This window comes from Scomber scombrus, chromosome 3 (assembly GCF_963691925.1).
Source record: "Scomber scombrus chromosome 3, fScoSco1.1, whole genome shotgun sequence".
In the NCBI taxonomy this organism is placed as follows: Eukaryota; Metazoa; Chordata; class Actinopteri; order Scombriformes; family Scombridae; genus Scomber; species Scomber scombrus.
The window spans coordinates 9094182-9118487 of NC_084972.1; the positions used below are offsets into that span (position 1 = coordinate 9094182).

At 39.9% G+C, this 24306-nt stretch overlaps 2 protein-coding genes and 1 non-coding gene across 5 annotated transcripts; all 3 read right to left on the minus strand.

The window, feature by feature from the left end:
• Window positions 1-1868: 1868 nt before the first annotated feature.
• On the minus strand, window positions 1869-12583 carry tmf1 (TATA element modulatory factor 1). The gene is made up of 17 exons (XM_062416369.1): window positions 11998-12583; window positions 10482-11896; window positions 10174-10277; window positions 9503-9629; window positions 9249-9354; window positions 8625-8767; window positions 7821-7987; window positions 7133-7289; window positions 6134-6226; window positions 5881-6037; window positions 5567-5759; window positions 3811-3880; window positions 3628-3720; window positions 3376-3498; window positions 3075-3233; window positions 2734-2859; window positions 1869-2585 (listed from the first exon to the last, which is right to left on the minus strand). The coding sequence occupies exons 1-17, from the start codon at window positions 12128-12130 to the stop codon at window positions 2445-2447; spliced, it is 3507 nt and encodes a 1168-aa protein (XP_062272353.1). The 5' UTR covers window positions 12131-12583; the 3' UTR covers window positions 1869-2444.
• trnar-acg (transfer RNA arginine (anticodon ACG)) lies at window positions 4251-4323 on the minus strand. Its single transcript has one exon. It is a non-coding gene; the product is annotated as a tRNA-Arg (tRNA).
• A 383-nt stretch (window positions 12584-12966) lies between the features above and the next one.
• On the minus strand, window positions 12967-18445 carry uba3 (ubiquitin-like modifier activating enzyme 3). 3 transcript variants are annotated; one of them, XM_062415432.1, is made up of 17 exons: window positions 18413-18445; window positions 17528-17648; window positions 17341-17421; window positions 17160-17242; window positions 16969-17049; window positions 16170-16213; window positions 15620-15684; window positions 15359-15514; window positions 15139-15241; window positions 14913-15026; window positions 14585-14638; window positions 14431-14467; window positions 14243-14324; window positions 14053-14153; window positions 13783-13846; window positions 13608-13662; window positions 12967-13486 (listed from the first exon to the last, which is right to left on the minus strand). In XM_062415432.1, exons 1-17 carry the CDS (start codon window positions 18430-18432, stop codon window positions 13398-13400), a joined length of 1350 nt encoding a protein of 449 aa, XP_062271416.1. In that variant the 5' UTR covers window positions 18433-18445; the 3' UTR covers window positions 12967-13397. The 3 variants fall into 3 exon arrangements, with proteins under 3 accessions (XP_062271416.1, XP_062271414.1, XP_062271415.1); XM_062415430.1 differs by lacking the exon at window positions 18413-18445 and adding an exon at window positions 18263-18379; XM_062415431.1 differs by lacking the exon at window positions 18413-18445 and having other exon boundaries at window positions 17528-18367.
• Window positions 18446-24306: the final 5861 nt, after the last annotated feature.

The following is a 24306-nucleotide window of genomic DNA, read 5'->3' on the forward strand; positions in this document are numbered from 1 at the left end:
AGTCAGAATTACACAGACATGTGAGATAGCCGTCTCTCTTCACAGGACTCTGTGGGGGGAAAAAAGAAGGGAGAGACACAGACTCAGACTTGTACTCTGTAATCTTGGTTGGAAGCCACACCACAGTATACAAGCATGTGGGCACAAGCAAGTGTGTGGGAACTTCACTCAAGGCGGCTCCAAGTTCCACATAAGGCAAGGTCCTGTTGCAGGAAGTATTAGTAACCTTTTTCCGTCTGTTGTCTAGGCAATCATAACTGAGACTGAAGGTCCACATAAAAACTACTGGCTTACAGTGATGTGACCTGAGCAGCTCCAAGTGGCCAAACCAGCAGCTACACACAACACAGGCTGTCATATTTCCATGATCCATATTATCTCGTTAGATGCTTGCAGCACAATCATTTAAACCTCCCAAAGTTAGGTATGAATATTTCAGTGTCATTTCAGTCACTGCTGTTACTCCATTGTGCTGTATAACAAGGCTCCCAAATCTATACACAACTATGTTAAAGAAAGGGCTGAGAAAACCAGCCTGTGAGGACTAATGTAGCTGGACCTGTGGTATGAAAAGTCATTAATTACATCATCTTATTAAATTAACATCAAGGCAATTCAAATAACGGTGCTGCATCAAAACTACGACATCGTCTATAAAAGACTTTTGCAGGAGCTAACTTGCATATGGACCCACAGCGCTGAAAAGCTTTTAGTTGTAAGTCATGGCTAATTATTTTAAGGTTTAACGCTAACTGTATTTGTTTGCTATATTTCTTTCTCTTTTTTTCCTTTGCTTTTTTCACAAGCTCGACCCAAAAGTCCCCCAAAATTGTATTTTTTCTTTTTCTCACTCATGGACACCAGGAAAAGAGGCAAACTAAATGTTAGCTCGCTAATGAAGATAAATCTAGCGTTAAATGTAGCTATCAAACTTTTAGCTAGCGTCAGTCAACCTTTAGCGTCAGCTGCTTTAAGATAACGTTACAGTGAAGACCTTGTGTAGACCTGAGGGAGAAATATTAAGACGGAGGAGATTTGAGGTTAATAAAGCATTACTTACCCTTTTCCTGTACAGGGGGTAAAATATGAAAAAAAACTTCCTACGTGACTTCATGGAGGCTCATGTCTGAAATGTTTAATGTGGTGGCTAACACGTAGCGTTAGTTATATTGACAAAGACCCTTAACGCTCATTTAAACTGCACCACTGTGGCAGAGAGAACTGGACAGGAAAAAAATTGTTTCCGTTTTCGTGGTGCAAAAACCTGCAGCAGACATTAAACTCGCTTTTAGTTGTCGCCTAAATAAGGTTGGTGTGAGTTTACCGGGGAGGCAGTTTACCTGGATACACAGCCTGCTAGTGTCCAGACTGAAGCGCTGATGTTGCCGGTGGGCGCCATAACACCGGAAATCTTATACCGGCATGTAATATATACCGACAGCCACAAGGTGGCGCAGTGCTCCACACTTTCAACCCATCTAGACCATGGATGCATCTGGACTCCCTAAACTGTATTTCATGCATCACTTTTAAATAAATCCCAACATTAGTAGTTGATTGGATCAGGTTTTAAATTCTTTATCTGAATGGAAAAATAAACAAGTTCTGACTTAGACCTGTTTCTCACAATTTCTGTAGTACGAAGTAATATTTTAACAAAATCAATCACATTTTGTAAGTATAGTTTGTTATGGAGTAAAATACAAAGTAACTGTATGAAACTGTTTCAAACAGGGATTTTTATTTATTTTGTCTGAGTATTGTGTAGCATTTCTAAAAAGTGGTATTTTGTGTGAATCCTATGAAAATCACAGTTTCTCATGGGTGATTCCACACAATTTAAATTAAGCATGACAAGCAAGTATTTTCCACCACTCAAATAAATGTTTATTCATTTACACATTTATACAGTTTAAAATCCAATCTTCAGGATTTCAATCACAGACTACCCTCAAGTCTACGCCACATTTTGTGATCTGTAAGGAGTTAGGAACACAACATAATTTTCTCTTTACACTTTCATATATTTCTTAAAGTATTCTGATGATGTACTAAAGGATGAATTTGTATAGTGCAAAAACCTTCACCATCTCCTACAGTTAAAAACTGTCTACAATACCATGTCAAAGTTTCAATCATGGGAAATGATGTCTAAAGTTTGTACTAAGTCCCAAAGATTTCAAATGGAACACCTGAATTAGATTGCAGCTATCCTTCATACCGATTCTGTAATATGCATTGTAGATTATGCATAATCCCAACGTCCCCACTTAAATAGAGTACATGATAATTAAAATAATATATAAAGATAAATGAATTTTCTTTCAACAGTGATGAAACTTAAATTCTCTTCCCAATCTTTTGTAGTGAATGTATGTGTGGCAAAGGTGGTCGATCGGTTTCTTTTTGAGTCTCCCAGAAAAAACAAAGCGCAAGAAGCTACTTTATTTCTGGTTCTTCAGCAGTTCATCAATCTGGGTTTTGTACATGTTCTTCACATCTTCAAGGTCCAGTCTTAGCTCCTCTGCCTCTTCAGCCTTTTCTCCGTACATCTGCAGGATGGTGTTGTGCCTTTGCTCCAGATCCTGAAATGCAAAGACACACAAATTCAAAAGAACCTCTGCAAATACCTCTCGAGAGGAAATCTCAAACAGGCCTTACTATGTACAATTCATGTGCTGGGAAGATTTGTTTGTATCAACATATACAGTATTTCCTTATTGGGCCCCTCACCTTAAGCAGAACTTTCAACTTGGGGATGTCCTTAACCTTCTCCTCCATCTCATCGTTTTGATTGGTGAGTCGAACCAGTTCTTCTGACATCACAGAACGACTCCTCTCCAGACCAGAGATCTCAAGCTAAGACAATCGAATAAAACAAGTGTGTAATTAAAACTGTGTACATAACTGTCTTTTTAATTGCAGGACTTAATATTTTTGTCTATCAAAGTGAAAATGCTGCTGTCGATACATGTTTTTTGATTTGGCAGATTTTTGGTCAGGACATGTAGCCAAACCATCAAACTAATCATTAAAATCTTAAAGCTGTATTTTAGTTTATTTTTGATTGCTACCTGCAGCTGTGCGATCTCCCCTTCTCTCAGCTTGAGTTGAGACTGGAGGTTCTCTATGATGCTGGAGCCTCCAGACAGCCTGGCGGCCTCGTACAGGTTGGTCCCGCTCATTGACATAGACATGGTCATGGTGCCCAGCGAGTGGTCTAAAGAGTCATCCTGTGGAAAGGACACGGACGATACAGTGTCCAGTGTGTGGACCAGTCAGGCTACACAAATCCAATCTTCATGTCCAGATTTCAAATTTTTCTATACTGCATATATTCATAATAACCAGAGCTGTGGGTAAAGCAGTGTGTACCTGGGAAAGAATAGATGTGTGCAGACCAGCGTTCTCCGCCCCACTGATGGAGCTAGAGCGGGAAAGTGAAGGTGTGGAAGAAGCTGGGGGCTCTCCTACAGAGTGGGTCATGGCCTTCCGCTCCTTAGGTGGAAAAATAAAATAAAAAAAAAATACAAAACAGAATTAAAACATCTTAAATTGATGCATTACAATAAAATCAGACTGAAGATAAAACATTTATTGTCAATATTCCCTAAAATTCTCCTCAACCTTTTCCTTGAGTGCCTCTTGTGCCAGGTAGCATTTCTTCTTCTCTTGCTCCACCTTCATCTTCTCCATCTCTAGTTGATTGGTGAGCAGCAGCTGGTAGAAGATGCACACAAAAAAAAGACATACATGAGGAAGTTGTTTCAAAGATGACAGCAACAACAAGAGGATAGAGCTTTATGGTACCTTTTCTTTCTTCGTCTCTTCCAGCATTCGACTGTGTTCTCCTCGGAGATTCTCCAGTTCAACATGTTCCCTATACATTGAGAATCAAGCAAGATGTGACTAAAAAGAGTCAACCAGTGGAAAACCTCTCTGAGATGCTTGTAATCAAATGAAAGAAAAACAGTGTAAAATATACTAAAAATCCTATATGAGCTTTTCCCCTGAAGAAGGAGCTGCATGGCTCTTCAAGCACTCAGGACTATTATACTACATTACTTTAAATAGATATACACTTAGACATATGTTTCTTCCTTTGTTCTATAACGCAGTAAGCATGTTTACCACATTTCAGAAAGAGATTTAAATGTAGGATGACCGCTGCACTGCCTGGCTTAGTCTTTTTAAGGTGCTGGAAGCATCAGTTAGTCTAAACTTGATGAAAGAGAGTTTTAAAAAACTTTCGAGCCAGCCAGGAGTCGAACCTAGAATCTTCTGATCCGTAGTCAGACGCGTTATCCATTGCGCCACTGGCCCGATGACATATGACAGCCCTATCACAACCCTAACCTCATGGCTCAAAGACCACATGCTCATGCATGACTGCTTCCCTCAGGGGAAGCCCCCACGCCCCCAAGCCCCCAAGCCCCCAAGCCTCCACGCCCCCACCCTCTCTACTCCCCCTTGGGTCCTCTGTTTCACAATGTGCCTGACAAATGGGTTTGTTTTACAATAGGGGAAGCATTAGCATCACAAGAAGACATGTGGTGGCTAAATATTCGTCACAATTAAACTTAACTGTATGCAACAAGCTACCTAACTCCATTAGCTATTTTTATTTTCAAGCAGCTTCTCAATGTGCATCTAAATCTACATATCATATTTATGCAGGCTGCTGTATTAACTTCAGTATAATGTATGGAGAGAGGATCATGCACTGGAATAAATTCACTATTGTTAACTGTCTGCAAAACAAAATCAAACGTGTACAGTTAAGTTAAATCATTTAGAATAAAAACAATTAGGATCAATGATTAATCATTAGGCACACACATTCACAGCTTATTCAGGACTGGATCATAATTGGTCCACTGAATGTGCTGCTGCCCCAAACCACTGAACAGTCAATCCAGAGTGGCACATTAGAGCTCACTCACTGCGAAATACTGGCTACTCACTTCAAGGAGAGGAGTCACTAAATCTAGCAACAGAGTCACTACAATGGCAATGCTGGACAAAGCAACAGGCATCAAACCACAAATAAAGTAACCACATATAAAGATAGGTTGAGTGTGGAGGGCTGTGATTTTTCTTCTTGAGCTACAAAATTACATCTAAATTAATGTTGCAAGACAGAGCAAAATTGTGTATCGACACTCCTCTACATTTCACATGGATATGCAATCAGGATGAGGAAATTTTAGGGTCAAAATCCAGACAACAGAAAAAATTAATACAGGATCAAATTACTTGATGTTGTCTTTTAATTTTTCTGTCTAAATCTATCAAAAAATGACACAGAAACACTACTGTTAGGAAGAAACTCAGATAGAGGACTCCTCCTGCCTGCAGTCTGCTACACAGAACTTAGCTGAGCTTAGCTCCTTCAGCTTGAAAGCTATAGCGTACACACACATGCATCACAGCCTCATTCATTCAACCCCCCACATCTACATAAAAACAAAAGCATTGTGTGTATTATTATTATTATGTGATAGTTGATGGGTGGATGTACATGGTCACTAAATCTAATAGGCCAAAGTTTTTAGTTGTTTGTTACCTGCTGCTATCATCTTCCAGTTTCTCTCTCTTGTTCTTCTCAGTCTCCATCTGCGCCAGGAGCCGAGCCTTCTCCTGGCGGAACAGAGAATTCTGGGACTCTAGAGATGCCAGCTGGGACTTGATGGAAAGAAGTTCTTCTGTTGCTGAACGCTCCTTCTCCACGGCGACAGCCAGCTGCGCCTGAGCATCCACTGTTGAAAAAAGTATGTAAGGATAGAAGGAAGAGTAAAAAACATAGATTTAAAAGATTTTTTCTCACAATTCTGCATTCTGTGACTTGTTTACTTATTCCGTAAAACTCCTGCCTCTTACCTAGCCTGTCAGAGATGTTCTTTTCCAGTTTTTCCCAGGATGCCGTTTGTCCGCCCAATGAGGCCTGTAAGTTCTCAATTTGCCGCAGAAGGGGCCGTGTTGCTGAGGTAACACTCTGACTGAGCTCCTGGTTCCTAGTCTCTGCTTCCTGGAGCCTCTGTGGAAGATGAGAAAAAGAAGGTGTGCATGAAACAGATCCTGTCCCTGACATATTGTCAAAAAGCTTCCTTAGTCAGACATATATTTATGTTACCTGTTGCAGCTCACTGATCTCCTCCCTCAAATAATCTTCTTTTCTCGCCTGCTGTTGCTCAGCTCTCTGCAGGGCCAGCCTTAAGTCAGCCACCTGTACACATTAGAAAGAGCTGATGATGAATGTCCTGAAATGTAATGTCAACTGCTGGAAATTCAGACCTTCACAATCAAGAATTTGCTATAAATGTTCAGTATATCTCTCAGCCCAGGTTGTATCACATATATAGTGATACTGTCAATGAAAGATGAAGCTGCTGAACAAACAAATTACACACTGTCGACTATGCGTTTCTGAGCGAGGGTAAATACCACTATGACCACAGACCACAGTATTGCCTGTACTACAGCCAAAATCATTTGCAAAAAATAGCTGCACCACCGATTCAAACTTAAAGATCGAGGTTTATTAAGCCTGCACCGGAATATCCATATTATATTAATATTCACAACAAGTGCAGTGCCCATTCAAAACATGCCTGTTTAGAACAGGCCAACTGCTGCTTCAATGTATAGAAAAATATGACAGAAACTAACATGTTGTTAAGTACTGTGATAGTGAATCTTTTCTAATATTAAGTATAATAAGGCCTGCGCTTAAAATATAGAAGAATTGTGCATCCTTAAATAAAAGAATAAGTGGATGGATCATATTGGGCTCTTCAGATCATTTAATTTTCTCGGTTTCAGTTGGGATCATTTAAGTGGGTATATTTACTCAAAAGATTTATGCTTATATGAGACACACTGGTTTTCAACTGCCAGTGAGAAGAAAATGAGAAAGGCAGACGAGGAAAATCTGTCTCCATAGTTAATCATATGTAGAGTGTTTGATGATTGTTTATTTGTGCTTTAGAATGTAACTGCTGTGAAACAATCAGAAAATTAAATACTTTTGTCATTCACAGGCTTTCTCTCTCTCTCTCAGAGAAAGATGAACCTTTAATGCTTAACTTACAAAAATAGCATGGTGTGTGTCTACAGCATGAGCCAGCCTTACCTGGTTGGCCAGGGCCTCCTGCTGCATCCTGCCCTCCTCCTGGGCCTTCTCAAGAGCCAGGCTGAGCTGCTCCTTGGCCTGCGTTTCCCTGCTCAGAGCTGCTTCTTCAACCTCACTGGCTCTGCTGGCATTCACCTTGTGAAGTTCTGCCAGCTCCCTGACAACAGAGACATTAAACCACCATCACCATCATGCATCAGATTACAGTGCAGTCCACAAGTGACTTTGAATCACTGTGTGTTGTTTTGGCTGTGTATTCCATCATCCTAGATTTGAAATGAAACAAATACTATGGGGTTAAAGTGAAATGTTTCACCTTCAAGAGTGTTTGACAGTGTTTACATGCACATCTGCATGCCCAGTCCTTCAGCTTTAGCCAAATTAGTTTTATGAACAAACAGTGGAATTGTTTCTTCTCTATCTTTTGGAAGAAGTAACACAATCTATTTAATAATATGACATTATGTAAGTTTAAAAACAAAAGAGTCAAATCTAATAAGTAGTACAACACAATAAATATGCACCTTTCCTTACAGTCTGTACTGAATATTCTCTCAACTAAGAAATGATTGCATGAAATGTGAAGTAGATTACAACACAATCATTGGTCCTTGTGGTTAGATTTACAGTAAGAGCTCTGGTCCATATATGGTATTCAGTATCAATAGCAGGGTGTGACAGTGTTTACTTGTAAGCGTTGTCCAGAGCAGCCTGCAGACTCCTGTTTTTCTCCTGCAGCTCCTCACAGTCTGTCTGCAGCCTGCTCAGCTCCTTCTCCTGCCGCTCCACCACACCGTTCAGCTTCTTGATGTTCTCCCTGTGCTGTTTCTCCACCTCCTCCTTCCCATCCAGAACCTGAAGACATAAAAGAAAAACACACAGATAGAAAGGCAGCCATGATTATACAAAAGATAGTTATTAGAGTTAATTATACACATAGGCTTAAAAGTCATGTTCTCCAAAACAACAAATTGAATGGTGTGAATCTTTTTACATGTTTTACACTGGTTTAAATAGTGGAAGACAAAGAGATAACAGTAATGAATAGAGGCAATAACAGTAAATAATATAAATAAATGCACTGATGCACAACATTTAAAGGCTTTATATTCTTCAGCTTTCCTGAACAATATAAGACACTGCAAAAAAATAAGGTGTTTTATCATGTTGTGTGTTTTGTCAACTAATGCAATGCTGTTATGAGATTTCATTAAGTGTTTTATACACTGATATTATTATTATTATTATTATTATTATTATTATTATTATTATCATCATTATTCAACCAAAAAATGACTTTGACATGACTCAGCTTACTCGAGCCATTATCATGTTATACCCAAAAGTCTACCATAATCCCTAAGATAACTAACACTGGCAGCAATAACATGACGTGCGTATTTGGGTGTCAATTTGCAAAGACAGTAACTGATACAGTTTTCAAACCTCAAAGTAAACATGTTTAACCGGATGTTTTGTACTAAGTCCTGACCTGCTGCAGGTGTCTGAGCTCCTCCTCCTGCTCCTTGACTTTCTTCTGTTGCTTGTTGATCCTTGCGTCGCTCTCTTTCTCCTTCACACGCAGTTTCTTGATGATGTTGCTGTGCTGCAGCTGCTGCTTGGATAGTTTTTCACCTGAAAGTCATATGATGTGAAACAGACACCTCTTCAGTTCAATTGATAAGCTCATGTCTGATCTCTGGCTTAGTTTCTGAGCTCTTTTTACACATTTTCCATTAATTCAGACACAGTTCAAAGCTTTGAAAGTGTTGTTCATCTACAGAATAAAATAAATGAGGTAACTAAAATATGATTGGGTAGCAGTTCTTGTGGGACAGCTTCTCTTTAGACTTGTGGTTTGTATATCCTCATGGTAAGACCTGTCTTTTAGCCTTCAGGTTTTTTTTCCATTAAGCGTCAAGTATCCTGGACCTATTAAGCCTCTTTTTTGTACAACAACATTCCTTAGAGCCAAAACCTACGATGATGCAACTTTTTGTGTAGTTGGCTATAGTAAAAGCAGCTGTGGTACTATTTGAGACAGAGTGTGCTGGCTTAAATCAAACATTTTCTTGTCAGTACAACCCGTCTACAGCGGAAATGTGTGGTAACTCACCCTCTTCCAGCAGTCCTCTGATCTGCTCCTCCTTCTCTTTGATGATCTCCATTGTATCACTGGAGTTCAGCCTTGTTGAGAGCTCCTCTCGCAAGCCCTTTATCTCCTGTAGCATAAATAAATGGACATAGATTAGATTTTGTGCATCCAACTGGATTAAAAAATCATGATATTTTTGCAGCTCTTGGATAACTACGGTATCTCAATTTATTTGATGGGAGGTGGAGGAAGTAGAGCCTCAATATCTCAGTTACCTTCTTGGCTATGTCTCTTTCTTTGCAGGCCAGCTGGGCCTTCCTCTCTGTATCTGCTATGCGCTGGGTGAATTCATCCTTTAGCGACTGAACAGTGGAGCTCTCCTCCTTCAGGCTTATCACTTCACTGGAAGATGCACAGACTCATTAGTGTAAAAGCTCATTGTGATCCATACAGCCTCGAGGCCAAGACAGCTTTTGAGAATAATAACAAGTAGATAATTTTAAGCTTTTAACAGTCAGAGACCTAATGAAAACATCTCTTGAAATTTTCAGGTTGTGACAAAGTCCGCCAAATCAAACACTGCCCTTTCTCTGAGGAAATGAACGCAACAGCACTGAATCTGTGTTCAGAGACACTGAAAATCCATATCCGACTAGATGAGTCAAATATCTTTCTCATATTTGAAAAGTGAAAACATCTGGTCACTCAGATGATTATCCTGCAGGCTAAAAATAGCACAATTACATAGTTGCATAAATGCATATAAATAAAAGCGTGTTATATTCATGGAAACCAATATAAATATAATAAACATAGTGATATGATGTTGGCAAAGCCTTGCCTGACCTGGATATCAACGAGAACATTAGTCTCAAAACAGCTTTCTTATCAAGGTCATTTGCACTGTGAGGCCACTGTGTCGCCAGCGTGTGTGCCAGATACTCACTCTTTGAGATTGTCACACTCCTCTTCCAGTCTAGCCTTGTCTTTGCTGACAGCCAGCAGCTGAGACTCTCTCTTCTCAAGGCGGCCTGATAGTTCATCAATGACCTGCAATGTGCCCCCGTAATGTTTTTGTGTTTAGAACAGCGTTTACACAGAAACGGCTACAAAAAATATTGCACTCATAAGGAATGCAAATGTTTAAATATACAGTATAATCCCTACCAATTACTTTTTTAGATAAATGACATATTAAACAAACTTCTACAGTTGAAACTACCAGCTACATGTGACTATGGTACCACTTGTTACCTTTTGAAGCTCCAGAATCTGAAATGTTGAGACACTCTTCATCTCTTCTGTGATTGGAGGAGCGAGCCTTTCATCTGCTTTGGAGGTGGGATCGGAGAGTGTGACATTAGCCTGAGATTCCTGTTCCTGCTCTGTCAACTCCTCGGGCTGCTCACTATTTACAGGCGTCGCACTCCGTCCACTCTCCTCCATCTCATCCACCGACTGCTCCCTCATAGTTTCAGTGAAGCGCTCTTCCTCTTCCTTCTCCTCGTCTTCCTCCCCCTCTCCTTCCTTCTCTGCCGCTCCGTCTTCCTGCTTCTGATATGCAGCTGATGACACAACTGTTAAAGGTGCGGGGCCTGAAGTAACGGATGCTAGTGTCCGACTGCCAGGGATCTCGTCATCCGAGTTAACCTCGCTGACGCTCCGGCTGTCCAGCGACTGCACGCTGAATGAATCGATGCGCTCAAATGCATCCGAGGAGGAGCCGCAGCTCTCCGTGAGTTTGGGGTAGTCCTCCAGGCGAGGGAAATCTCCACAGGTGGAGGCAGTGAGAAGCTGGAAGGAGCCCTGCATTAGGTGAAGGCCAGCCTTTCCTTCACCTGTCTCTTGTCTGGAGCTAGCCGAGCTCTCACTCAACACGCTTTCATGGTCCAACACTTCAATGTCACTGGTGGTAGAGGTTCCTGAGGAGAAGGCGCTGACTGGAGGGGAGGGGGTATCATTTTGACGATCCTCCACCTTTGAGTCTTTGTGCTCTAGGAGTGCTTCTTTAGAGGATTGGGGGGGTGATGGATCGGAAGGGGTAGAGCTTTTAGGTTCAGAGGTGACAGCAGAAGGTTCAGAGGACTCTGAGGTGTTTTGATCAACCTGCTGTTCTGATGGAGTCTGTGGTTGCTCTGTTTTTGAGTCAACAGAATCTGTATCTGAGTCAGCATCTGTTTTTACTCTGCTCGTATTGGTCGTTTTGCTGTCAGGGTTACAAGGATGATCACTGCAAGTAGAAACAGGAGAAACTGGCTGCAAGAGAATAGTGTCTAGATATGGAGCTTCTGGCGAGGACATGGGCTCTACAGGCTGGCCGTCAGTAACTGTCTGATTCTCATGACTCTCATCAGCAGATTCTGAATTTAGAATCTCCACATCTTTTTTGACCACAGCCTCTTTGCTCTTCTTTTCCTTCTCCTGAGGCCGCCTTTGGGATTTAGCGGGAGGTACAGAGACTACCTGGGCTTTGGTGACACTTGGTGCATCTCCAGGTGGCAGAAAGGCACTGAAAAAGTTTTCGGATTCATCCACAACTGTTCGGGTAACGGGTGTGGTGATGGCCTCAGAGGAAGGAGGTAGAGTGATGTTTTTTTCTTCAGGTGGTGCTTCCCACTGCGTCATTCCCCATCCTCCACTTAATGACAGCTTTCCAGGTATTGTGACATCTGACAGAAAAAGACAGAGAACCTCTTTGATCTTAGAAGCAGTTAAAAATAGACTTGCACAGACAACATTAGCTGTCACCACCCTATGTTACATTATTTACCATCATAGGGCATTACAGTCGTGTCTCCCCATTGGTCCTCTTCTTTGATGTCCAGAACCCGGTCGATTGACTTCTGTGCTGTTGTTAAAGCTTGTTTAGCGAAGCTGGACAGGGATGCGTTGAACCAACTCATTTTGACTATGAAGCTAGCTAGCTGGCTAACGTTACCATCAAGTTCAGAAACTGTTCAGCGGATTTGGATGACAGACACTTCGGCGTCACCATACAAAACACAACCACTTTAACTGTCTCGACATGTTTTGGTATCAGCGATAACCTGGTATGAACAGTATTTCCCTATTTTAATAATAGTTCTGCCCAGAAACGCTTCGTTGACAGCCAGCTACCACATAGCTAGCTAGCATAAGGTTAGTGTACATCAATCCCAGATACAGTTACAGCTCGCGAACTGGCCAGTTGGTACCCAAAATCGCATAATCTCCGCACGTCAATCGCGTAGAAATACAGACATGTCTAATAGCGAATCCCGAACTCCACCATAACTATCAAAGCGAACGCATTCCCGTAGTTAACCTGTGCTTTTTTCGGCTTCTTTGCTCGGGCGTCATCGTTTGTTTTGGTCGCTTTCAACTTGTAGCCCAGCTAGCATTAGCCTGCTAACACTTCCTTTCCACGTCGCACCATGACGTCATGATTCTGTCTGACTATAACTGGGCCCTGAAATGCTGACCCAGTCTGTTCGAACTAATCACTCAAAATGTTCAATATTAACCCCTCCAATTACAGTGCACATACATTATTAGTGCAATGTGTTGATTTTTAGACTTTAGCCTGTACCTTGAAAATGAGTTTTGAAAGATGTAAACAAAAGGGCCCTTATAGCAAAGTAGATCTAATATAGTGCAGCCTCTCAACAGATTCAGTGAATATAAATGCACTCCTTAAAATACATTCAGGTACATACAGTAAACGGAGACGGTGCTTTGTAAGAAAAAGATTTTATTCCAGTTCTCTCATCATTTTCAGAGTCTCTTATTTACCAATTCAGTGGTTACTGCAACTAAAAACAACTGCGTTGGAATAAATAAATATTCAATATATTCAAAACTATAACAAGTACAGAGTAATCATTGCTTGTCTCTTTCTTTACACAGAGCACACTTCAGGTTTTCAGGTTGTAGTGCAGATAACACATTAATGCAGAAATCCTTAACAATCACAAACAATGCATCACCAAAACATGAAAAGATGTGAACTATGATTTGGCTTTTCAGTGCAAAACATAAATACAATGAAATTAGCTACAATCATTTACACTGTGACTGAATACACTGTAAACTGTTCTAGTTTTTAGGCCATTTTAAATATTCTGAATCAAGTCATGGCTGGCCAAGAAACAAGAATGACATCAACCAGTTGGGGGAGTGCTTGAGTTTGCCCTATGAGGTAAAGCTGAGTCTGAACAACATGGTCTGGGGTGTGGTGACGTCAGCAACAGCCAGCTCTTGTCCGTCTGACAGCCCCAGCTCTGGAAAAAAAATGTTCATGACATAAGTGAGTCAGCATATTCATAATGTAACCATTTGACTGATTCAGGCTGTATGCAGAGTCATTTCTAGGATTAATATTCAGTAAAGAAAGCAACTCACCTGTGAGGGTTTTGTTCAAATTTGGCCGTGTCCTCTGTTCAATTGAAGCAACAGACTACAAAACAAAATATATTATTATATAATTGCATACATTTAACAGAACACATATCAAGTTACCATGAGACTGGAGTGAAATCACAAAAAAACCTATGGTTATTAACCAGAGGTTAATTACCTGTAAATATAAGGTTTTGTTTTTTCCTTCCACTGTTGCCGTAATAGCAGGTGATTTCATTTGTCTGAAAAAAAATAATTACAAATGGCAGTTGAAGACAATACACATGGCACACAACAACAACAAAAAAACCAACACAAAAACAATAAAAAGGTGTGATCATAAACCAGGACTAGAACGGATTAATTAACTGGATTAACAGTATAGTAATTGAATTGGATTAACAGTGTAGTGAATGATAATACATCATAATGAGAAAGGCAAACTTACAATGAGGCGCTTTCAGTCAAGTAGTCTAATATCTCCTGGAGTTTGGAGGATGGAGAAAAGTGCAAGTCCAGAGGTACTTGGCTGCAGGCTGAACAGCTTTCCTGCGTCAGGAGTGAACACAAACACATCTTGTACAAAAAGGCAACTTGATCACTCTAGTAAAACATGAACTGTCAGTTCAGGGACAAACCTTTCGTTCTGCCTCAAAAGTGTAGGTGTACAGGCCGTCAACGTCATTGAAGACCATGTAGTTATTCAGAGGTATATAGGCACTGTCGGTGCAAAAGGTAACATCATGAGGATTAATGAAATGCATGTGCAGTTTATGCAAATATTAACTTTGTGCATATTGCTGCAAAGCACAGCCTGCAAACTCACCTTGATGCTATTTTGAAAACCTCAGTTGCACAAGCAGCTGGTCATCAAAAACAGAAAAAAAACAGTTATTTCCTGTTTGACATCCCTGTTTACAGAAAGTTGGTTGGAAATTATTAACTCTTTTATGGCTGGGCATAAACTTTTAGTTACTTACCAGCTATTACAGCATTTGTAGACGCTACAGCTGGGATTATCCTCTTTACAACACCTGAAACATAGTATAGATACACAGGATATAGAAAATATATGTTTATCTTATATTTCTTATTATTCCTTCCCATCCCTAACCCTAATAATGGACAGTCAAAGAAAGATCACAGAAAGACACAATGTTTTACAGGCACACACTAGTATAGAGGTTCCTTAAGACGGCAACAGCTTGCTCTGTTTTGTGTACTTTGGCTCATCTCCCAGAGTAGCAGAGGAGAGGGTAAGGAAAAGTAGCACTGTTCTGGTGGTGACAGATAGATGTGTATGCTCACCCTGCGTAAGTCTGTATGTGACTCCTGTTATGTTGAACTCTGCTGCTCTCTCCAGAGATCTCTGGTACACCCACTGGATGTGTTTTGGGTCATCCCCATCCAGGCCCACACCATCTAAACCACACACACACAAACCAAAGCAACAGTTTACTCTTTTTATTCACAGGTTTTGCAACTCAAGGGGGATCTGTGATGTTTCAAGGTAACTTCAAGAGTGTTTTTATACCTCCAAAGGGTGTCTCTTTGGGCCACAGCAACATGCGGACATACTCAATGCAATGCTCTGGCAAACGTGGCATGGAGGCTATTGTACACATGGGAAAGTTGATCTACAAAGACAGGTGTGTTTTAGAAACAACAAACTGACCAGGAACTGTTTCTGTAAGAGCAAATCAACATGTGATCAGTTTGGTTTGTGACAGTGTTTTACACAAAGGCTACCTTACCTGAGGAGGGTAAAGCTCAAGTGTGCAGTCAATGCAAGCGGTCATGCCAGGAAGAATGACTCTGGCATTGCCCTTGAAGCCCTCTGTCCCACCATCAATTAGAGGAATGATGGAACTCGGGTCCAAGACACCATCTTCATACACCAGTAAAGATAGCTGCACAGAAAGACAAAAGGATTTTAGATGATTAGAAATGCAAGCAATACGCAAAGAAACTTTAGTAAAGACAAATACTGACAAAAAAGTGTACAGATGACTTACCAGCATACCATTCATCCACCTCCTGGCAATGATAGAGTCCAGCCCACAGACAATTATGTGAAATTCTATAAAAAACCGAATGAGAATGATATGCATCTTGGAGACAAACAATAGATCACAGTGAGTTGTGCATATAAGTGTACAGAGCTGTTAAGCTGCTTTTTAGTCAAGGCACCAGTGTTTTTCACAATAACAAGCAAACTGCATTAAAAGGTCTCTTGTTGACTGCTGCAATGGCTTTTTAAATCTTTGTAAACCAGCAGTGATCCTGTATGGGACACCCCAAGAGACTGATTTCCTTCAGACTCCTCTTTCTCTACATTAACAAAGTCTTACAACTAGTTAAAACCAACACATTTTCACTCAAGTGGAATGTGGGCAGCAAATAAGGAATTTTCATGTGTCATCATAGTTTATTTGGAGTCAACATGATAAATGTATTTTGAGTGTATCAAACTGTAAACTGTAATGCACTGAACTAAACTGTAAGCAGACTGTACCGTTACACCCTTGAAGCAATTAGGAAGCAAAAGGTCTTAAAGATACTTACGTCTGTAGAATGTTTCATCAAAGTCTTGTATTTTCTTAAAATGTCTGTCCAGACATTAAGGAGAAGTTCATGTTTGGACAGGATGTTCATTTGATTTCAGAGCTCAAGAAGATTACGTATGGTGTCTACGTCTATTAAAACCTGACTGATGCTGGATTTTTGGGCCCAATGCCAATATCAATATTAAGGAGAAAAAACATTCCAATATCGACATATTGGCCAATAATCTTATATATATGGAATATATACACGATCACACTTGTTTTGCAAAGATCCCTCAAATGTGGTAATCAAACACTTGTGACAAAGATATGTAATGTTGGCATGATATATTTCTTTAATTTGATAATTATAAATTACTATAATTAAAAAAACAAAACAAAAAAAATACATGTACACATATATTAAACTTGAATTAAGAAAAAGGATCAAATATATAAAGTGCTGCCTATATAACTTCAATTTTTTTTAAATAACAGGGAATACATGATGACTACACATATGCCGATACCAATATACCTGTGATAGGCCAATATCAGCCAATAATATCACCTGACTGAACTATTGTTTGGGCTCTAATATCTACGTTGGGGAATGGCTGGTGCAACAAATTCCCCATTTTGTTTTCACAGTTTTAAGAATTCTGTCACATGCTATGGAAGAGCTGCCTTGATCTTTACATTTGGGTTGTTGACAGTGTGTTTGAGTAAATGTGTCTGAGTCTAGCATTTAAAATATGGCAATTTGTTTTAACCACACACAGACACAGACACACAGTGTCTTATGATCAAAAGGATACGGCACCACACAGCATCCAGGTATGCGACTGTTGATAAAATCAGCTGCAACATCCGCCTTTGGTCGACCCACATCTTTTGGCCTGGTCAACATCACACATTTATTAACAGAAACTACTTGATTCAAACATAACATTGACTTGATTATACTGGTGAGAAATTTCAACATAATTAATTCCATCATTCTACTGACCTGAAAAGGAACTGTCGATTCAGGTTAGAAACATCAATGGTGTCCATGTCGACAACATGAATGTTATGAAAACCAGATAAAGCCTGATCCACAACAGGGATGAAAACAAAAAAGCAAAACATTGACAATTCAATCCAACATCTATCTCTACAATCTATAATACTAATAAAAGTGATCATACCAGGTCTTTAAGAAGCTCACATCCCAGACCACCGGCACCAATGACCAAGATTTTGCAGGTTTGTAGCATGAACTGTAATGACTGTGGTGACGAGTGATGAAGACAATTACATGTCAGAGCAATAAATGACTGCTTAGATCAAACAGCAAAAGCAAGCTTGATGTAACACAACTTCCTCTAATGTTACCTCTGTGCTTGGTTCAAAGTCGGGATGCGTGAAGGGCCCCGATCTTTCCAGAAACTTTTTGATATGGTTCCATCGCCCGTCCCACTCACAGGTGTGTCCACTGCCTCCATCAACCACCATCCTGTAGACAACAACATGTACATTTAACATCTGTCAGCAGCAGCACCTCTGACTGATTATTTAATGGTAGATGGCATGCATATTACTGTCACAGAAAAACCATGCAAACATTTAACTCAATCTAGACCTCAACTGAATACTGTGATTAACTTTTAGATCCTAAGGGTAAGTTTATATTTACTCTTAACAGCAGATCATGCAATAATTAAAGACGTTAAAGAAACCAAATGAGTATTGTATTAATATCCACTGTTTTAATGTTAGCGCTCTATAGAGTATTTTGTTAAAATTGCATATTTCTGATGTGTTAATCTATTCTTTTGCCAGGACAGCTCAAAGTAAGTGAATAGCTAACATGTCAACAGTGAAGAGGTACAGTGAAGTCCTCTGCTTTTGCTTTGAGGTAAATGATACAATCCAATACTCACTGTATAGATATGTTAGCTACTCACGCTCAACTAGTCAGTATTTTTTGCCCATGGCTTAGCTATTAACATTGAATACTTAGTTTATAACCAGTATTAGGTTATCTTCTCCAGCTAACTAGCTAACGTTAACCTTCCTCCTGTCTAGTAACCTCAAACCTTCCGCCACTTCTACCAATTCATCACTAACTTCTCAGTCAGCTCCACTACTCTCCTTCTTTTCTTCTCCCTAAAAAGAGAGAATAAAAGAAGGTTCATACATGCTGTGCTTTCGTAGGTTAATGAGATTTGAAAGCATCTTTCGGGGCAGTTAATAACTGTTTCCTCAGCAGCTACTTACGGCTCGTCCGTATCCGCCATGTTTGAATACTTATCTGCCTTCAAGTGCCCAAGTAAGCAGTAGAAAATACACCTTCTCTAAAATGTCAAAGGTTACATTTTACTGTCACGGAGGTAGATTTTGACGCGATTTGATTTTGAGACGCTCAAGGCTACTGTGTCGTGCAGCTACGAGGTGAAGAGTACAAACGCAGAAATACAAACTTGTCGTTATCTATATAGTTTCTGTTGAGGTTAAATATTTCCGATAGTCATGAATGCAGCATGGTCAACTGTGCATTGCAATTACAGAAAATATCCAACAGGTGGCAGCATTTACCCTTAATGTTTGTGCGGCTCGGCTGTAAAGCACATCCACCACTGTGACACCTCTTGCAAACAGTAGTATATCAAACTGTATTTCACACATATCAATGGTTAGAGTTGTATTTGCAAAATTGTCCGAATGTTTTTTCGCTAAAGAAGAATTTATCCTTTCTAAAAGTGTATGACACTAGAGCAGTAGCCTAAATTTCACAGTGACAAAGAGAGTTACACTGATTCACTAGTAATTACTCTATAATTACTCTGCTTTGTGTGGTTCAGTTCTATAACTTTAGCAATTATCTATAAAAACACTTAACAGTCAAGGGGAGACAGAAAGAAAGAAGATAGACCATTAGAGTCGAGTAAACCTTTTTAACAGCAGAAATTAATCAAATTTTCCAGATTGGCTTGGATGCAAACTGTAATTGGATTCATATTTCAACCCTACAGTGTATAGCGTTTCTACTTGTGTTATTATTATACATTTTAATTGTAACAAACACCAGAACAAACTGGATAAAAATGAACTATGTTGCAGATTTATTACTTTGAGTTCGCTTTCATTGTAAATTGCTGCATGAGGAACTTGGAATGAAAAAGACATGAAATTGAGATGTTGCTATTAAGTTTAACGACTTTACAAGTGAGGTCATCTCTCTCAAGTATCTATTCACTGTGCCCACATTGTGTTACTGAATCTCAGTGTTTAATTTCTCATTATAGAATGATTAATACACCTTAGATGGGCTTCTACGCATTTTAAGAGACATGCCTGTGGGCAGAAGAATGTAATTAATCCATCTGTCCGCACCCTCTTTAATGTTAAAGGAAATGTAGAGTAGATACCTTTTGCAGAGGTCACCAAAGATCTGCCTAATGTGTGCACTGATAGCCTGCTCTCAAATTATTTGAAGCTGATATAGGACTGAGTGTGTGTCCATGCATGTGTTTGTGTGTGTGTGTGTGTGTGTGTGTGTGTGTGTGTGTGTGTGTGTGTGTGTGTGTGTGTGTGTGTGTGTGTGTGTGTGTGTGTGTGTGTGTGTGTGTGTGTGTGTGTGTGTGTGTGTGTGTGTGTGTGTGTGTGTGTGTGTGTGCAGGACATGGAGCTTTTTCTTTCTGAGTTTCGGTGATTTGAATGGTTTGATGGAGCATCAAGATTTTTTTCAGATTTTAATGAGATGTTCCGAATGACAGCCTTCGAAAACTGATAACTAAAAATAACTGCTGCGGCCATGTCCTTCATAGCTGACTGCCTGCCATCTCAGCCCTCCTCTCTCTCTCTCTCTTTCTATTTGTTCTGTCTATCTTGTCCGCATTCATTTAACCTCAGCTATGCTCTCATGTTAAACAGTAGGGAAATGTGATGACATTTCATTTAAAAAAAGATGAAAGATGGAAGCCCAGAAGACACTTTAGAATAATTTTAATGAAGAATGAGGCCATGTGCTGTGGAGGTATTGCTCATAGGCACTTCAGTAGGAATAATTTTTAGGTTGAAACTAACTTGCTTCTTTTATTATGCCTCCAGCAATGTATAATTTTCACAACTATCTTATGATGTTGGATGAACACTGGCTCTAAAGTAGGGCAGCGGAGGACTAGAGAGTCAAAATATCTTCCAGAGCTGACATATTTTTATAGATTCCATTGAAATGCCATCTGTCATTCCCCCACCTTAAGCAGGGATACTCTGAATGTCACTGCCGTGCCTTTGAAGTGACCCAGCTCTCTGCCATCCATCACAGCCAACTAACGTGTCCATGCAGAGATTGAAGAGTCCACAGTTAAATAGACCATTACTTGAAATACTTGATCATACTGTAGCAGGCTATCAGTCATGTGACACATAGCTTGGAAGTGGAACCTCTGAGGATTTGCTGATACTTTGTGTTTCTCTTCATCTTGCTCTCCCAGTTTTAAGAAAACCCAAGGAGAGAATCTTGTTTTCTCTTCGCACATTTCCTTCAAACGCATTGACATGAGCACCAAGGTTTTTCAGCTTTATCTCTGTATCCATTTGCCCATTTGATGGCTTTCTGTCAGGATGTCCAAAGTGGTGTTGATTGTGCTAATGATAATGTGTCACAGCGATATGTCCCATGTTTAGGCTCAGAGCTGGGGCTGCCAGCCGGAAGACAAGGAGACGCCACAGGCTGATGTTGTGTTGTGCTGTAGTAAAGTGATTGATGACTCTCTCTGTTGTGGTGCTTTGATTAAGACCTCAGTGATTTATCGCCACCGCTCGCAATGTAATTAGACTCTATATACACTCAACAAAACAGTGTCGTCTTGCTATATGATCCCAATATGTGTGTGAGTATGTGTTTTATCTTCATAATTGTGGTGGTGTACATCTTAATGCTTCTCAAGTCTGTCTGAATAGATTCCCAGGAAAGAAGTCTCCCTCTGTTCACTTTTTTTTGTACTGAAGCTGGAAATGTGTTGCACGTGAGGTATTTATTAAATTATTTAATATGTGATGGATGTGTTTACCTTTAACTGAAATTGCCTGGAGTTAATTCACGTCACAATTGCCGAAAAGATTGTTTGCTGTAAAAATGTATCCATGTTTTGCTTGATGGTTCAAGGTTGTGGGTTTTGGTTTGTCTTGGTCTCTTTAGTCTGACAGAAGAAGAAGAAGAAGAAGAAGAAGAAGAAGAAGAAGAAGAAGAAGAAGAAGAAGAAGAAGAAGAAGAAGAAGAAGAAGAAGAATAGAAGAAGAAGAAGAGGAAGAAGAAGAAGAAGAAGAAGAAGAAGAAGAAGAAGAAGAAGAAGAAGAAGAAGAAGAAGAAGAAGAATAGGAAGAAGAAGAAGAAGAAGAAGAAGAAGAAGAAGAAGAAGAAGAAGAAGAAGAAGAAGAAGAAGAAGAAGAAGAAGAAGAAGAAGAAGAAGAAAATGAGAGATAGCAGAGACCATTACAGAAAGAGATTCAATATAAAATGTATGTATGTAAAATGTAATAATTTTTTTAAGTAACCACTGATGATGGGCAAAAGATCAGGCTCTGATTTATCCCAGTGAAGACCATTAAACCCCTCTGAGCTAGACACATACATATGGAGTTTTTAATGGCAACCACAGGTTTCTACTATTACTGTCACCATTGCATCAATTGTCGAAAAGGGAAGTGACTGGACCAGGGTTGTTGCAACATCACCAAGGTGTTCAACAACACAATCCATCTTCTTAGCGTGAGGGGTGTGGCGTCATTGCTAGTTTGCACTTTGTACTTCCTGTTTCGGATGGGCAGAGCCCCACAGACGATTTGTACTCGGCGCTTCCTGCCTAAAGGGGTGGAGGACTTGCTGTGACCTTGCTGCACATAGTTTTTTCCCCGCTGTTTGGTCCCTAAGAGCTTTTCTAAGATGGAAGAAAAAGTTAGGATTTGGGCCAAAAAATGCTGATCACATGGGGTCTTTGAAGCAAATGGTCATACAAGGCTGAGTGATATGTAATTCAATGTAGTCAGGTTGAAAAATGCACTGCATTGAGAACTGTATCAATGTTCAAGTATTATTTCACATTCATACTTTTTCATTAACTTAACTTTAAAGCCATCAAACCTTTATATGTTCTCATGAAGCAAGTATGACTCCATCTATGACCAAAAGTAGAAAAAACAGTTTCTTTCGAACATTTACAGTCAAGTCACTTTATATCTAACATTTAGCCAGGAGGTCAGTGATATTTTCTCTGTATACTAACAACAAAAAGAGCCATATGTTAAACATGCAGGAAAATATGACTGCAGCTTTGAAGGTGAAGTGTGTAGAATTTAGTGGCATAACAGAACGGACTTGTCAGAAATGGAATACAACATTCATCAGTGTTTTAATAGGTATAATCACCTGAAAATAAGAATTGTTGTGTTTTTATTACCTTGGAGTGAGGCTTTTATATCTAAACAGGGAGTGGGTCCTCTTCCACAGAGGCTGCCATGTTGCATCACCAATGTTTCTACAGTAGCCCAGAACGAGCAAATTAAACAGGGCCTTTCGCTCTTAAAAAAAAAACAACTTTATGAGTTTCGCAGCCACCTAGATTCTCCTACATGCTTGGAAGGGGAGGTTATGGGTGTATTGGGAGTATTCAGTGGGTTGCAATCTGCAAACTCACCACTAGATGCCACTAAATCTTATACACTGGTCCTTTAAAAGATAGAAAAGTAAAAAACTGGACATTATTTACATGGTTTGGTTGAGTCTTTTAAATAAACCAAATGGAGTTTGTTAGGTTCCCCAGCAGAACCAGACATGGATACATAAAGGGTGAAAAGCTGATTAAGAAAACAATACAATAAACTGCAGTAAGATCTCCTGTCTGAGTCCAACAAAGATTGTCTGATTTCAAGACATTAGTGTCAACATTGAAATGCCCCTCCAAGCATGTACCCAAACATGATTTTGTGACATCACAAGTAGTTTAGAAGCTAATCATGGTCCAATATGAAACACGTACACTGAGAATGGATAGGTCGTTTTCACCCCGTCTCTTTAAGGCCCTCCTCCTGATGAGCCCTCTTTGTTCTGATTGAGACTACATAACCAGTAGCAGTAGGATTTAATTTCTTTTTTCTTCTTTATTACTCTAAATGGAAAACTCTCACATACACCCATAGATGTTTAAACTCAAATCCAGTCCAAGATATGTGAGTGGACCACGTGAACAACACATGGAACAACCATAGCAACAAAGGCTATGGAACGGATGGACATTTGAAGGAATGCTTGAACAATCTTATGTCATCACAAGGAGGAAGCAGAGGTAACACTGCAAACAATGCATTCAATCTAAAGCATTTTGACTTGCAGGCAACATTTTTACATAAATTCAACTCAAGGTTTGGAACTTTGACCATGTTTAATATAGACATCCAACATCATAATGGTATAAAAAATAACAGAAAATCAAAAAAAACATCTGTCCCCTTTAAGTTTGACAGCTTGTAGTGACTGCCCCATAAAGGGTATAGACTGATGGTAGAGTAAGTTGGGGTTTTTTATTTATTTTGGCACTAAACCTTGTTGACATAAAATGCTCAGGCCGGTCAAATGTCACAAGACAAAGAATTGAATGTCCCCATGGAGCCGTGTCCCCATTGTGTTGATCTTTATCAGTTTGGTGTTATTATCAACCATGACATATGCCTTGTATCAGACCTTCATCTTTGGGAGAGGCTCACTGGCTGTGTCTTTCAAGGACAGCAGAGGAATTACTTGCGGGATAATCTTAAGTCAGTGGAGCGGAAATTTTCCTTCAGCTATTTCAACAGCGTTTATTCCTGCTTGCGCTTCCTATTTCCTGTCCTCCTCAGCATGCTTCCTGCTCTGCCATTCATACTGTTCCTCCATCACTATTGTCCCCTCCTCCCTGCATTGTGGAGACAACATCCAGTCTGTCAGCAGTCACCCAAAAATTTCCTCACAAGAGTGAAACCCCCCCAGGATTTAAATGGCAAACAACAAATACCTCAAGATTCAGATTTTCCATACAGAATCTGAGAGAGAAGGTACACGTCTAAAACAAAGCTTCCTTTTTTCTAAAATTCACTGTGTGGCATTACATCTAGTGGCATCAGTTGAGTTACAT

Coding starts and splice junctions, on each gene's coding strand:
- uba3 (XM_062415430.1), bottom strand. CDS start 18,330: ATGAACCTTCTTTTATTCTCTCTTTTTAGGGAGAAGAAAAGAAGGAGA. Junction 17,050..17,159: donor AATCGACAGTTCCTTTTCAG/GTCAGTAGAATG, acceptor GATGTTGACCAG/GCCAAAAGATGTGGGTCGAC. Junction 13,847..14,052: donor TTGACTGAAAGCGCCTCATT/GTAAGTTTGCCT, acceptor ATTTTTTTTCAG/ACAAATGAAATCACCTGCTA.
- tmf1 (XM_062416369.1), bottom strand. CDS start 12,130: ATGAGTTGGTTCAACGCATCCCTGTCCAGCTTCGCTAAACAAGCTTTA. Junction 6,227..7,132: donor AGGAGGCCCTGGCCAACCAG/GTAAGGCTGGCT, acceptor TAATGTGTACAG/GTGGCTGACTTAAGGCTGGC. Junction 3,234..3,375: donor ACACATCTATTCTTTCCCAG/GTACACACTGCT, acceptor TCCTTTCCACAG/GATGACTCTTTAGACCACTC.